The sequence below is a fragment of the Bison bison genome, unplaced genomic scaffold (genome assembly GCF_000754665.1).
Source record: "Bison bison bison isolate TAMUID 2011002044 unplaced genomic scaffold, Bison_UMD1.0 scf7180017864145, whole genome shotgun sequence".
Classification (NCBI taxonomy): domain Eukaryota; kingdom Metazoa; phylum Chordata; class Mammalia; order Artiodactyla; family Bovidae; genus Bison; species Bison bison.
The window spans coordinates 7,306,662-7,319,782 of NW_011494717.1; the positions used below are offsets into that span (position 1 = coordinate 7,306,662).

At 46.7% G+C, this 13,121-nt stretch overlaps 1 protein-coding gene across 3 annotated transcripts in view; it reads left to right on the top strand.

Moving 5' to 3' along the window:
• The window catches only part of EFR3B (EFR3 homolog B (S. cerevisiae)), a 98,437-nt gene that overhangs the window by 41,789 nt on the left and 43,527 nt on the right, over positions 1 to 13,121 (top strand). For all 3 annotated transcript variants that reach the window (XM_010840569.1, XM_010840570.1, XM_010840571.1), the window contains exons 2-4: positions 915 to 991; positions 2,027 to 2,154; positions 10,407 to 10,557. In XM_010840569.1, the coding sequence (XP_010838871.1) occupies positions 915 to 991; positions 2,027 to 2,154; positions 10,407 to 10,557 (356 nt within the window). The remainder of the gene's footprint in view (positions 1 to 914; positions 992 to 2,026; positions 2,155 to 10,406; positions 10,558 to 13,121) is intronic.

Sequence of the window (13,121 nt, forward strand, 5' to 3'; positions counted from 1 at the left end):
GGTCATGCCCAATTCTTTGTGACCCCGTGGACTGCAGTCCACCAGGCTCTTCTGTCTATGGGATTTCCTAAGCAAGAATACTGGAGTGGGTTGCCATTTCCTTTTTCAGCGGATCTTCCCAACCCAGGAATCAAACCTGAGTCTCCTTTGGCTCCTGCATAGCAGGAATCTTTACCACTGAGCCACCAGGGAAGGCCACGTTATCTTAGGTTTTTGTTTTGCCCCAGACTGGTGAGAATCTCCTGTGGTGGGAGAGGGCTGGTATTGGGAACCATTGACCAGGTGGCCCCCGGAAACCCTCCAGCTCTCAAAGACCACGGCTTTCAAACACCGTGGTCTCGCTGTATTAAAGATGCATTTTCAAAGGTTAATAATTAATGGCAATGTTAATTTATCATAGTTTCACATAACATTCTATAATAGAAATGGCCCCAGGAGAGAGGATGGTAAAGGAGATTGAGGACCAGAGTGGAGAAGAAGTGGACAGAAAGCGAGAGGGTAGGGTAGGTGGAGTAACTGCTCTTCCCAGCTGGATGATCTCCCAGGACCTGGAGAAGAGTCTTGGGCTGCAGGAGGCAGTTTTATATAGTCTTGGCACACAGTGTGTGTGTGTGTGTGTGTGTGTGAGTGCACACGCATGTGCACATGCACGCACACATGTGTGCTCAATGGCCTGGCTTCCTGAACAAATTCTGATCTGCTGGCACTTATGCCTGATCCCCAAGCGAAAGACACCTAACAAGGAAGGCAATGTCTTAGAGTGGGGGCGGGGTGGGGAAACAGCAGGAAGGACCCAGGCTCTGGCGCTCTAAGGGAGGGACCCTTCTGTTTCCAGCCTGGATTTGGTTTCTCAGAAGCCGCCCAGCCTGGCCCCGGGAGGCTTAGCTCACAGGGCATTCTCGTTGCTGTTCCAGGTGTGTGCGGCTGCTGCGGTGCCCTGCGCCCCAGGTACAAAAGGCTGGTGGACAACATCTTCCCTGAGGATCCCGAGGTGGGTCGCAAATCCTGCCACCAGTGTGCCTCTCACCGTCTCACCCGATCCAGGGCCCTAGGGGCTGCCACAAGGAGAGGCGAGCCCCCCAGGATCACTCAGACACTCTGAAACCACAGCCACAGCCCTGTCAGTGACCAGAGGCAGTTGGAAACCTGAAAGCTGAGGATCTTTGGACCCCTCTGAAGGCAAGATCTGCAGAGGGCTCGGAAGTTTGTCTTGGTGCTTCCGGCTGCTGCTGAGCATCTTGCTCACTCGTCTCTCTCTGGGTGATAGTTCCTGGAGCCACTAACTCTCTGGAGGGTACTATTTCCCTGACATCAGGTGTGAGCATTTCCTTTCCTGGGTTTTGGCTCTGGAGCTCATGGTCTTCTGTGTGCTACCTCTGGTATCTGTCAGGTGTCAGGTGGGCACACAAGATGCCTGGTTTCTTGGTTTCCCCAGCCGCCACTCAACTGTCAGACTGCAATGTGGGTCATGTGGTTTCAGAAATGTCAAGGTTTGATGTACTTGACTTGCTCTCTGGAAATCGATGGCCTTTTCTTGATGGGCAGGGGTTGGGGGGGTGGTCACATTTCTAGCATCCTCTGGACAATTCCCTGAAAGCTATAGAGCTGCCTTCTTTCTGTTCACTTCTTGATTTTGGAGATCCAAAACGTTTTAATTCTGGGTTGCTTTCATTGAATTCTTGTCATCCATTCATATACACATGCATTCACATACATATATATACATTCATGAACATATACATATAAGTATGTAAACCCATATCATATACACATGCACACATATATGTACATTTCTATCACTTACTATTTTTATTTATAGCTAGCACACTTTGGGCTAAGTTGTGAGCTCCTAGAGAGCGGGGTCTATGTTTTAATCATTTTTGTATCCCCAAAATCCACATGGTACCTGTCACATACATGATGGGCACTCTGTTAAACATTGATTAAATTGAATGATCACATACCTTTGGACTTGAACTCTTCTAGCCATCACATGGCCACAGTGAGGATGACCTGTCTTTTACAGGATGGCCTGGTGAAGACCAACATGGAGAAGCTGACCTTCTATGCCCTCTCAGCTCCCGAAAAGCTTGATCGCATTGGCGCCTACCTCTCCGAGAGGCTCATCCGTGACGTGGGTCGTCATCGATATGGGTAAGTAGTATGAGAGGGGGAGAGAGATTTTCAGAAATTATATAATATTATATTTTTAGGGCAATACTTGGGGTCCTCATGGACATGAGTTTGAGTGAACTCCGGGAGTTGGTGATGGACAGGGAGGCCTGGCGTGCTGCAATTCATGGGGTCACAAAGAGTCGGACACAACTGAGTGACTGAACTGAACTGAACTGAACTGAATGAAAAAAGTCAACTGCAGGAGAGACATGTCTGTTACCTAATGCCACAATCTGGAGTGGGGTGGATGTAAAGGGAACACTAAGATGTTTCTGGTGACACTGTTGGTGGGACAGAGGGAAAAGCAGATCCAGGGCAGTTGTTCATGTGTCCCATTGGTTCTATTCTCCACGAAGCCTTTTATATCCATCCTCTACTTTCCTCTGCTCCTACCTTTTTCCTGGTGCAGACTCCAGGTTACTGCAGTGGCCTTGGAAATAGTCTCCCTGCTTCCCATCTTTCCTGTTCTGGCCCTTCAGATCAATACTGCTAGCTATGATCTTTAAAACACAGACCCAAAGCTATACTTTCCTGGCTCCTTTAGCTTCCAATCCAAGCTCCTCAGCCTGACTTCTAAGGCCTTCCACTACCTGCCCCAATATTGCCTTTGCATGCGTCCTCAGTCACTTCAGTCATGTCCGACTGTTTGCGACCCTATGGACGACAGCACGCCAGGCTCCTCTGTCCATGGGATTCTCCAGGCAAGAATACTACAGTGCATTGCCACACCTTCCTCCAGGGGATCTTCCTGACCCAGGGATCGAACCCATGTCTCTTACATCTCCTGCACTGGCAGGCAGGTTCTTTACAGCTGACCCACCAAGGAAGCCCCAAACTGCCTTTAACCCCAGCCAAACCCACCGCAACTGCCATAGCTGCTCTACACCTACTCCAGATGGACTAGCTCATGACCCCCCACCTCACTCTCTGGCCTCTGTGCTTTTGCAGTGATCACCTCCCTGGACCCTCTCTGTCCTGCCCCCCAGCTACACCTGTCACCCCCACCACCCTCCAAGGCCCCTTCCTCCTGATGAGGAAGGTGGAGTGAGAACCAGAGGGGAAAGTCTGCACTGTGCTGACAGTGTATAGAGGTCCACCCTCCACAGGACCCACCAGCCACCCTTACATTAAGCTATCCCTGATAGAAAAACAAGACTGAAAACAATTCATTTCTATGATCCCTTTCTATTAATATAATAAAATTAGGTTAACATGCTCAATAAAAAGGGCATGAATATACTGAACATGCTGATTATATAAATCGCCTTGACATATTATAAAGCAGGCTCAAGCAAGTACAATAAAAATATCTTTATCCTAGATTGAACCTGAAACTAATATGCCAGCGATGACATTAAACATTTAATACTAATTTTGCCTGCCCTCTCTGCACTGATGGTTCTCTCAGTAAAAAATGTCCTGTAGCCAGCAGAGCCACTTAGAAGCATTCCACTGCCCTCAGAACTATCACTCAAAATTGGCATCATTCTGTTAAAAATAGCCATTGCAGCGTCTAAGTATTTAAAGCCTTGATGGCCTCACTGGGGGCTTTAATCATAAACACTGGGAGAAGAGAAATCTGTTAGATCTGTTCTCTGGGTCTCTTTCTGCCTCTTCCCCGAGTTTCCTTACCCAGCTCCACACTCATCACCATTGTCCTAACCACTGATGGCAGCTTTGGAGTAGCAAAATATTCACCTACAGACAGGTGAGATGGTGTGAGGAGCTGTCTCCCTACCATCATCCAGGTGTTTGTGTTTATGATTTGACCATATACATGAGAACTTTGGGTGTTGGACCGAGTGGTAGAAACACCCTCCTCGACAGGCATGTGTTTAGCGTCAGGGGTGATAACTCAATGTGGGCGGAGAGAGAATCAGATAAGAATTTCAAGGTATTTCTCCTTGGTGGGGGCTACAATGAACAGTGAGATGCAGAGCAACTAAAAGCAAGAATTCCTCCTATTTTCCTCCTTTCAGTTCAGCCCAATTGCTAGAACACACCTAGAAACTGAAGAGCAAGGGAGGTAACAGCAGTTGTGGGTGAGACTCGGGATTGACTGACAGTGTCCCCAGAGCAATGACCATGTGTAGAAGGCCACATTAGAATCTGTCAGGTTGGGACTTCCCTGGTGGTCCAGTGGCTAAGACTCCAAGCTCCCAGTGCAGGGGGCCCAGGGTTTGATCCCTGGTCAGGGAACTACATCCCACATGCTGCAACTAAGAGTTTGAACACCATAACTAAAAAAAAATCCCAAATGTCACAGTGAGGATCCAAGATCCTATGTGCTACAACTCAGACCTGGTGCAGCCAAATAAATCAATTTTTTAAAAATTATTTTAAAAAATGAATCATCAGGTTCCCCAGTGACTGGAGGATGGAGACCCCTATGCCAAAAGAGTTGGGCTACTTCCCCAGGAGCCTGGGCCTGGTACTGACTTAGTGGGGCTCCCAAGAGATACAGAGTCCCCAGAGGGACTCTGAACCCTGTTAGAGAGTGGAGCTGACCCTGCAGACAGAGATTTTGCAGATTCCTACCAGACAGGAAGGTGTATCCTTCCCTCCCTTGTCTGATGTCAACCCCTGCTTCTGGGCTCCTAAAACCAGGAAGTTTCTGTTCGGTAGGGAGAACTTGACTGCATACATTCAGACTGCCGAGAATGAGAGGTTCTTTGTCAAGGCTGCCACCCTCTGAGTGATTCTCAGTTGATGACTGGCCCAGCTAAAGTTGCCCCCTCTCTCTGCTGGCTGGTCCCCATCTCTGACCCTGGATCTGCACTCCTTTCCAGCCAAGTCTGGTTCCCAGACCTTGCATGCTGGCTCCTCCTTTCCCAGAGGGTCCTAAGGCCACTCCTTGCTGAAAAGAGGTGTTCAAGCAGCAAGTGTGAGAGTGTTAGTAGCTCAGTTGTGTCCAACTCTTTTCAACCCCATGGACTGTAGCCCACCAGGCTCCTTTTCCATGGAATTCTCCAGGAAAGAATACTGGAGTGGGTTGCCATTTTCTGCTCCCAGGGATCCTCCCCCAGGGAGTGAACCTGGGGCTCCTGCATTGCAGGCAGATTCTTTGCCATCCCAGCCACCAGAGAAGCAGAAGCACCTGCCTATTCTAGAACTCAATTCAAGGAATTTCCTGCCTCTCCCCAAGCACCAGGCCCCCTGCGTCTTTTTCTCAGTTGTTATAACTCACCTTCTGCTTTGGTTGGCCCATGACCCTGAGTTCCTGTTGTTGTAACCTACTAACTGACCACTCCTGACCTCGGTTACTGCCCATGAACTCCAGTCCATCCCAGATTCCTTGATTTCTGCTGGGAAGCCCTACTAGTGGATCCAAGACCCTTGGTCATGCCCTGCTGCTGTGGTCTGTGCCCTGTTCTTGCCTTCACCCCTAGGCCCCTGCAGTAGATTAGTCTTCACCACCTTCGACCTTCCCCACCCTGCTCCAACAACCCAGTCAGGTCCATTTCTCAGACCCCTTTCAGGATCCCAAGTTCAGATTAGATCTCTGCTAAGACTGTCCTGCTCAGTGAACATCACCCTGAGAAGACTGTGCTCTCTCCCTTTGAGAATATGGATTTAAAGCATAGGATGTACCCAGGAAGGTTATTGTCAGATAGGACCAAAGCAGTGAGCATTAGACTAGGAGGTTCCAAGATCCCACTAACTTCTAGTCTTCTAAGATACTTTGAAAAGTTTAAGTTCTCAATTACAGTCCTTCCATCCCTGCATGCTAAATCGCTTTTATTAGCCCTCATGCCACTCAAAATATAATAAATGGGGCTCACACCCCGTGGATGGCATCAAGTACAGTCTCGTCCCCAGATCTTGTAACAGAGCAAGAATCTTAGAGACTGAGGCAATGGAATAATCAGCCTGAGCTGGGAGGCTATAGCCTCCTGGGAAGTTCTGGGCCTCAGAGACAAAGACACTTGCTCCTTGGAAGAAAAGCTATGACAAACCTAGACAGTGTATTAAAGAGCAGAGACATCACTTTGCCAACAAAGGTCCATATAGTCAAAGTTTTCCCAGTAGTCATGTATGGATGTGAGAGTTGGACCATAAAGAAAGCTGAGCACCGAAGAATTGATGCTTTTGAACTGTGATGCTGGAGAAGACTCTTGAGAGTCCCTTGGACTGTAAGGAGATCCAACCAGTCTATCCTAAAGGAAATCAACCCTGAATATTCATTGAGAGGACTGATGCTGAAGCTGAGGCTCCAATACTTTGGCCACCTGATGCAAAGAACCGACTCATTAGAAAAGACCCTGATGCTGGGAAAGATTGAGAGCATGAGGAGAAGGGGACGACAGTGGATGAGAATGTTGGATGGCATCACCGACTCAGTGGACATGAGTTTGAGCAAACTCCAGGAGATAGTGAAGGACAGGGAAGCCTGGCGTGCTGCAGTCCACGGGGTCGCAGAGAGTCAGACACGACTGAGCAACTGAACAACAGAGGTCCCCCACCTGGGCTTCCCAGGTGGTGCTAGTGGTGAAGAACCTGCCTGCCAATGCAGGAGACCTAAGAGAACTTCTCTGGTTCAATCCCTGGGTTGGGAAGACCCCTGGAGAAAGAAATGGCAACCTGCTCCAATATTCTTGCCTGGAGAATTCCATGGACAGAGGAGCCTGGCGGGCTATGGTCCATGGGAGTCACAAAGAGTCAGACATAACATAAGTGACTTAGCACACAGCATGTACATATTCAAATAACAAGGCTTTAGAACTTCCCTAGTGGTCCAGTGATTAAGGCTCTGTCTTCCAAAGCAAAGAGTTCAAGTTTAACCCCTGGTCGGGGAGCTAAGATCCCACATACCTCTTGGCCAAAAAGCCAAAACATGAAACAGAAGCAATATTGTAACAAATTCAATGAAGACTTCAAAAATGATCCACGTCAAAAGAAAACAAAAATCTTCAAGAAAAAGAAGGGGCCTTAAACTTCATTTACTTTTCAGTTTCACTTCTACCATAATTTTCACTTTCCATCAAAATTTCCACTCCTGGTAATTAGATAATTTTTTTTTTTTCTTTTTCCTGGCTAGCAAAGGACCGTCTTCCTTATCAGGATTTTCTGGGAATTTTTTACAGGAAAAGGAAAAGCAGCAATCTAAGCTTCGGGGTTTGGGAGGCCTTCTAGTTTCTTCTCTTGCCAAACCCCACCCCATCCCTTCCTTTCCCTCATTTAAACTCTGTAAAATAATGGTGAAACCCTTCATATTGAAGGACGCTGGGATGATTCATGTTATGTCTGACTCTTTGTGACTCCCATGGACCATAGCCCGCCAGGCTCTTCTATCCATGGAATTTTTTAAGCAAGAATACTGGAGTGGGTTGCCATTTCCTACTCCAGGGAATCCTCCCAACCCAGGAATTGAACCTGCACCTCTTGCATCTCCTGCATTGGCAGGCGGATTCTTTACCACTGTGTCACCTGGCATGTTCTGGGATGATTCATAGAAGAAGAGAATTCCATGCTGCTGCCTGCTCCCATTTCCCAGCTGCCGTGTTTCACTGCCAGAATGTGTCCATGTTTCCCTGCCAGCTCTTTGGAAGGGCCCCACCCCAGGCTGCTGCCTCAACCCTGCAAGAGTCAGCCTGCTTCATGACCTACACGGTGGACCCAGCATGTGCCAGGCTTGGGTCTGCAAGATCTTAAGATTTTAATAACTTAAGATACTAGTGTAAGAGGGTTCCCTTTTCTCCACACCCTCTCCAGCATTTATTATTTGTAGACTTTTGGATCGCAGCCATTCTGACTGGTGTGAAATGGTATCTCATAGTGGTTTTGATTTGCATTTCTCTGATAATGAGTGATGTTGAGCATCTTTTCATGTGATGCTTGGGGCTGGTGCACTGGGACGACCCAGAGGGATGGTATGGGGAGGGAGGAGGGAGGAGGGTTCAGGATGGGGAACACATGTAAAGAAAAAAAAAAAAAAAAGATACTAGTATCTCAAGCTCTTTTCAACTTTTACTTATGTGTTTATTTTGGCATGGGTAGGATCTTAGTTCTCCCACCAGGGATTGAGCCTGCGCCCCCTGCAGTGAACTCTGGAGTCTTAACCACTGGGCTGCCAGGGAGGGCCTCAGAATAAATCTTAATTCGTTCCCTATTATACACACGGCCTATAAACCTGACGCTGGGCAGCTTCTTGAAGAGAGGCCTTTTCCTACTTGCTTTAACTTACAGGCCTCAGCCTGACTCCTCAGCACCCCGGTAGGTTTGGAGTTGTCCACTCTCTCTGTCTGGCCTGCATTTTGTTTATATCAGGAAGTACTTTTCTGTTCCATGTGGTTTGGCTCTGCGGGTAGAGGGATCACTGCCCTGTAATAGGCACGTGAGCCACGCTCCTCATCCATGGAGTCTCAAGTGACTCCCCCTCCTGCAGGATGGGGTCAGGTTCAGCCCTTACTTCTCTTGCCTGTGAGTTGCTTTGGATTGCTCAGAATTCGCTTTTATTTGTGCCCTCAGGTTTCTAAAGCACTCCTAAATCTGATTATCAGATACTTGTGTTATTTAGACATAAAGAGACTTAAATATACTGGCTCCAGCAGTAGAAGAAATCAACCCTGAATATTCATTGGAAGGACTGATGCTGAAGCTGAAGCCCCAATACTTTGGCCACCTGATGCAAACAGCTGACTCAGAAAAGACCCTGATGCTAGGAAAGATTAAGGGCAGGAGGAGAAGGGGATGACAGAAGATGAGATGGTTGGAAGGCATCATCGACTCAATGGACATGAGTATGAGCAAGCTCCAGGAGATGGTGAAGGACAGAGATGCCTGGCGTGCTGCAGTCCATGGGATTGCAAAGAATCAGACACGACAGAGCGACTGAAAAACAACCAGCAGTAAAGAAGTATTTTTTTCTCTCTCTCAAGCAATAATCCAGTCTGGGCCAGTGGGCTGTGCTCCACAAGGTCATCTGGGGCTTTCACCTCTTGCCATCCAGTTGCTCCCACTCCACAATCAGCAGGAAGAGAGAAGAGAGGACTCAGAGGACAGGGCAAGCCTGTTTTTCAAGCAAGTGATGCTCGACACTGCTTGCATCACTCCCCCTCATTTTAAGGGCAATGTTTAAGTCATGTGGCCTCACCTAGCAGCAGGAGAGGCTGGGAAATGTTCCCAGTGAGCAGCCGCAGTTCAGATAAACTTCTAAATAAGCAGTGAGAAGGGCAAAAATAGTTTCCAGGGGAGACATCTAGCCTTCTGCCCCAGACACCTAAGTCCTTAATGAAAACTATAACATTTTTAACCAGGTTAGTTTTGCTGAGGCTCCCTTATTAGAAGTTAAAAATAACCTTTTTCTGTGTATGTCTGCCTTGCTTTCTTTAGAATGCAAATGCTTTGTAAGTGGAGGATGTATCTTTCCTGACGTGCCTTACCTGACCGTATGCTCGTTATGTCACTATCATGGAATAAATGCTGGGTTTGAGTTTAGGCATGCATCCCTAATTCTCAATAGGAATTTGATTTGTGGCATTTTTCTTGGGATTTAAGAGAGGCATTGAAGAAGATAACAATTAGGGGTTGTCCTACAAAGGCTAGCCTGGAAAGGATTGGGTATTTTTACTTTTTCAATGTAATTTAATTGTTATTATTATTTTTTTTGGTCATGCCATGCTGCTTGTGGGAATCTTAGTTCCCTGACCAGAGATTGAACCTAGGCCCTGAGAAGTGAAAGTGCAGAGTCCTAACCCCTGGACTGCCAGGGGATTCCCAGGACTGGGTATTTTTAGCACAGAGAAGAGAAGAACATGGTAAAATAGATTGTTGTTATCAAGTGGTTAAAGGGCTGGCAGGTAGCAGAAGGTTCAGTCCTCTTTTTTGCTGCTTCTGAAAGTAGAATTGTAAATAAAGGATGGAGGTTATTAGGGCTTGCTTGCTTTTCTTTCTGCTCAAATTTCCTCGTGAAATGGTATGCCTTGTCTCTCATATTCTTTGTGTGTAAAATAAGGGGCTTGATGAATCCATCTCTAGGCTCCCTTGCAGCTCTGCTTCATTCTGCTTCTCAGTGCTGGGCTGGAGTGGGCGCTTGATGGAACAGCCGTCCAGACATGGCAACCTGGGAAGAGCTCTATTAGCTGGATGCTGCCCAGGTGGTCACTGCACTGCCATCGAGGTTGTCCCAGACATGTGGTGCGGGTGATTGAGTGATGAGGCTGAGTACTTTGTGATGAGTACTGAGTACTCAGCATGAGGCTGAGCAATGGCGGTGGTGCTGCTTTCCCCAGATACGTGTGCATCGCCATGGAGGCGCTGGACCAACTGCTCATGGCCTGTCACTGCCAGAGCATCAACCTCTTCGTGGAGAGTTTCCTCAAGATGGTGGCCAAGCTGCTTGAGTCGGAGAAACCCAATCTGCAGATCCTCGGCACCAACTCGGTAAGGAGGTCCGAGGGGCCCTGGAGAGTGGGCATGGTGGGGAGAGCGGGGCAGAACTTCTGGGTCAGCTTTGTTATGATCCATTCCTATTTGTTTTCTGATTTTTAAAAATGATTTTTCCCTTAAATAATTATAGGTGGGGCCCCAATAGATATTAAAGTAGAAAGGGGGGGTATTCCTTTGAGAGCAGGCGGTGGCCAGCGCCCTCGAAGCTTGGCCCCTGACTCCACAGGGCATACTTTGAAAGCTGTCCAGGTTGTGCTTCTTTCAAAGATAAAATAAATTGATGTTCACAGGACAGAGGCATCAGATAAGTGGAAAGATCACGGGGAAGCAGGAAGCAGGGCTTCTGGCTTAGTTCTGCCCTTTCCTAGCTGGGTAACCTCGAGAAGGTTATCTTTCATGAGCCTGGCTTTTCACTGATACCATGAGCGGATTGAACTCAGTCCAAGCTTTGTAACATAACTTATCCCTGAACAAGTGGCTGCTATCTGCTCCTGGCGTGTGGAGAGAAGAACTATCAGTTGTGTCAAGAATTCCCAACTTTGAAGGGATAGTTTGAGAGTTTGGAATGGGCATGTACACACTGCTGTGTTTAAAATAGGTAACCAAGAAGGACCTACTATATGGCATGTGGAACTCTGCTTGATGTTATGTGGCAGCCTGGATGGGAGGGGAATTTGGGAGAGAATGGATACAGGTATATGTATGGCTGAGTCCCTTTGCTGTTCACCTGAAACACTGTTAATCAGCTATACCCTGATACAAAATAAAAAGTTTAAAACAACAACAAAAAAGAGCTCCCAACTTCCTAAGCATCTGTCCTCCTTGAATATCCCAGTTGCTTTCTTCAACTTCTTGCTCTCTCTCTCAGTTCCTCTCCCTTCAGGGAATACTTTCAGCTCTAAGCCTTCAAGCAGCTTGGTGTTGAAAGCCCTAACATGCAACTATTTTACAGATATCACCAGGGAAAAAAAGGAAAGTTTAAGGTTTGTGGTCTTAGCCTTCCCAACCTGACTTTTCTGAGTTTTTATTGCACAGGTCACAACTGCTTTCCTCTTCTAAAATTGATTTAACCAGAAGATAGTCTTTCAACTCTTCTTTCAAAGACCAAAACTAATCACCTATTCCCCTCTTTCCTCTCTCTGTGAACCAGCTGCCTTTGACAAATTACATATACAGCAGCAAGGGTAAAGTCTTTTGTCACGTTACCCTGGCAACAGCTTCAGATACCGTTTCACTTGCCCTGTTTAAGATAACTATAGTCTGGAAAAGAACATCTAAATGGAAGATAAACCAGTCATCGATGCGTCCACAGGGCATCTCCCCAGGGGGAGATATAGAAGCAGGTGGCTGCCAGCCCCAGAGTTCCCTGAAGCACATCCTGGCCCCTGGTAGGCATTTTATTAGCAACAGCCTTGAAAATTCCAGGTCCTGCAAATTCCTCGATTCCTCATCACAGTGAATCACTGCATTAGCAAGAGAGCAGTTGACTAATGATTAGTGTACTGCAGACAGTGGAGATTATATAAGGACAGATGATTATAAGTAAGTCAGATAATTGCAGGAGGTTCAGAGTTCAGCTTCAGAAGCAGCCTTTGCTAGCAGAAAGATGCTCTTTCCAGCTTTCCAAGCCTGAAACTTCTCTGTTTTCTTCCTTCTTTCTTAATGGATATTTATCCAGCCTGTGCTTGACTACCCCAAGGGTTGAAGCTGTGCTGACATTAGTCACCAAAAAAAATCTGATTTTGCTAATACTATTCCTGCATATCATACGCAGTATAGTTTTTTAAGTTTATTTGATACCTTTAAGTCTTTAATGAGAATATCTGAACTTGAGGTGATGTTGAGGGACAGGTGACAGGAGATGATGGAGCCAACTAAGCTCAACTATTTGCTTAGAGATTTACTTCTGTGCACCTGCCTTATTGCCTGGTGGGTCCAAATGTAAGTTCTGGGAACAGTGCACTGATCATGTGCCCTGACTTTTGAGGTCACTCTAAGGATAAACTGAAAATATTAAATATGAAAATGCCGAGGTTATTTACATAAACGATCTAATATATGAACCTCGTATAAATAACAAAATACTATGAAGGATCACAAAGGTCCATCTAGTCAAGGCTATGGTTTTTCCAGTAGTCATGTATGGATGTGAAAGTTGGACTGTGAAGAAAGCTGAGCGCCAAAGAATTGATGCTTTTAAACTGTGGTGTTGGAGAAGACTCTTTTTTTTTTTATTTTGTATTTTTTTTAATTTAAATTTATTTATTTTAATTAGAGGCTAATTACTTTACAATATTGTATTGGTTTTGCCATACATCAACATGAATCTGCCACGGGTCTTGAGAGTCCCTTGGACTGCAAGGAGATCCAACCAGTCCATTCTAAAGGAGATCAGTCCTGGGTGTTCATTGGAAGGACTGATGCTGAAGCTGAAACTCCAATACTTTGGCCACCTCATGCGAAGAGTTGACTCATTGGAAAAGACTCTGTTGCTGGGAGGGATTGGGGGCAGGAGGAGAAGGGGACGACAGAGGATGAGATGGCTGGATGGCATCACC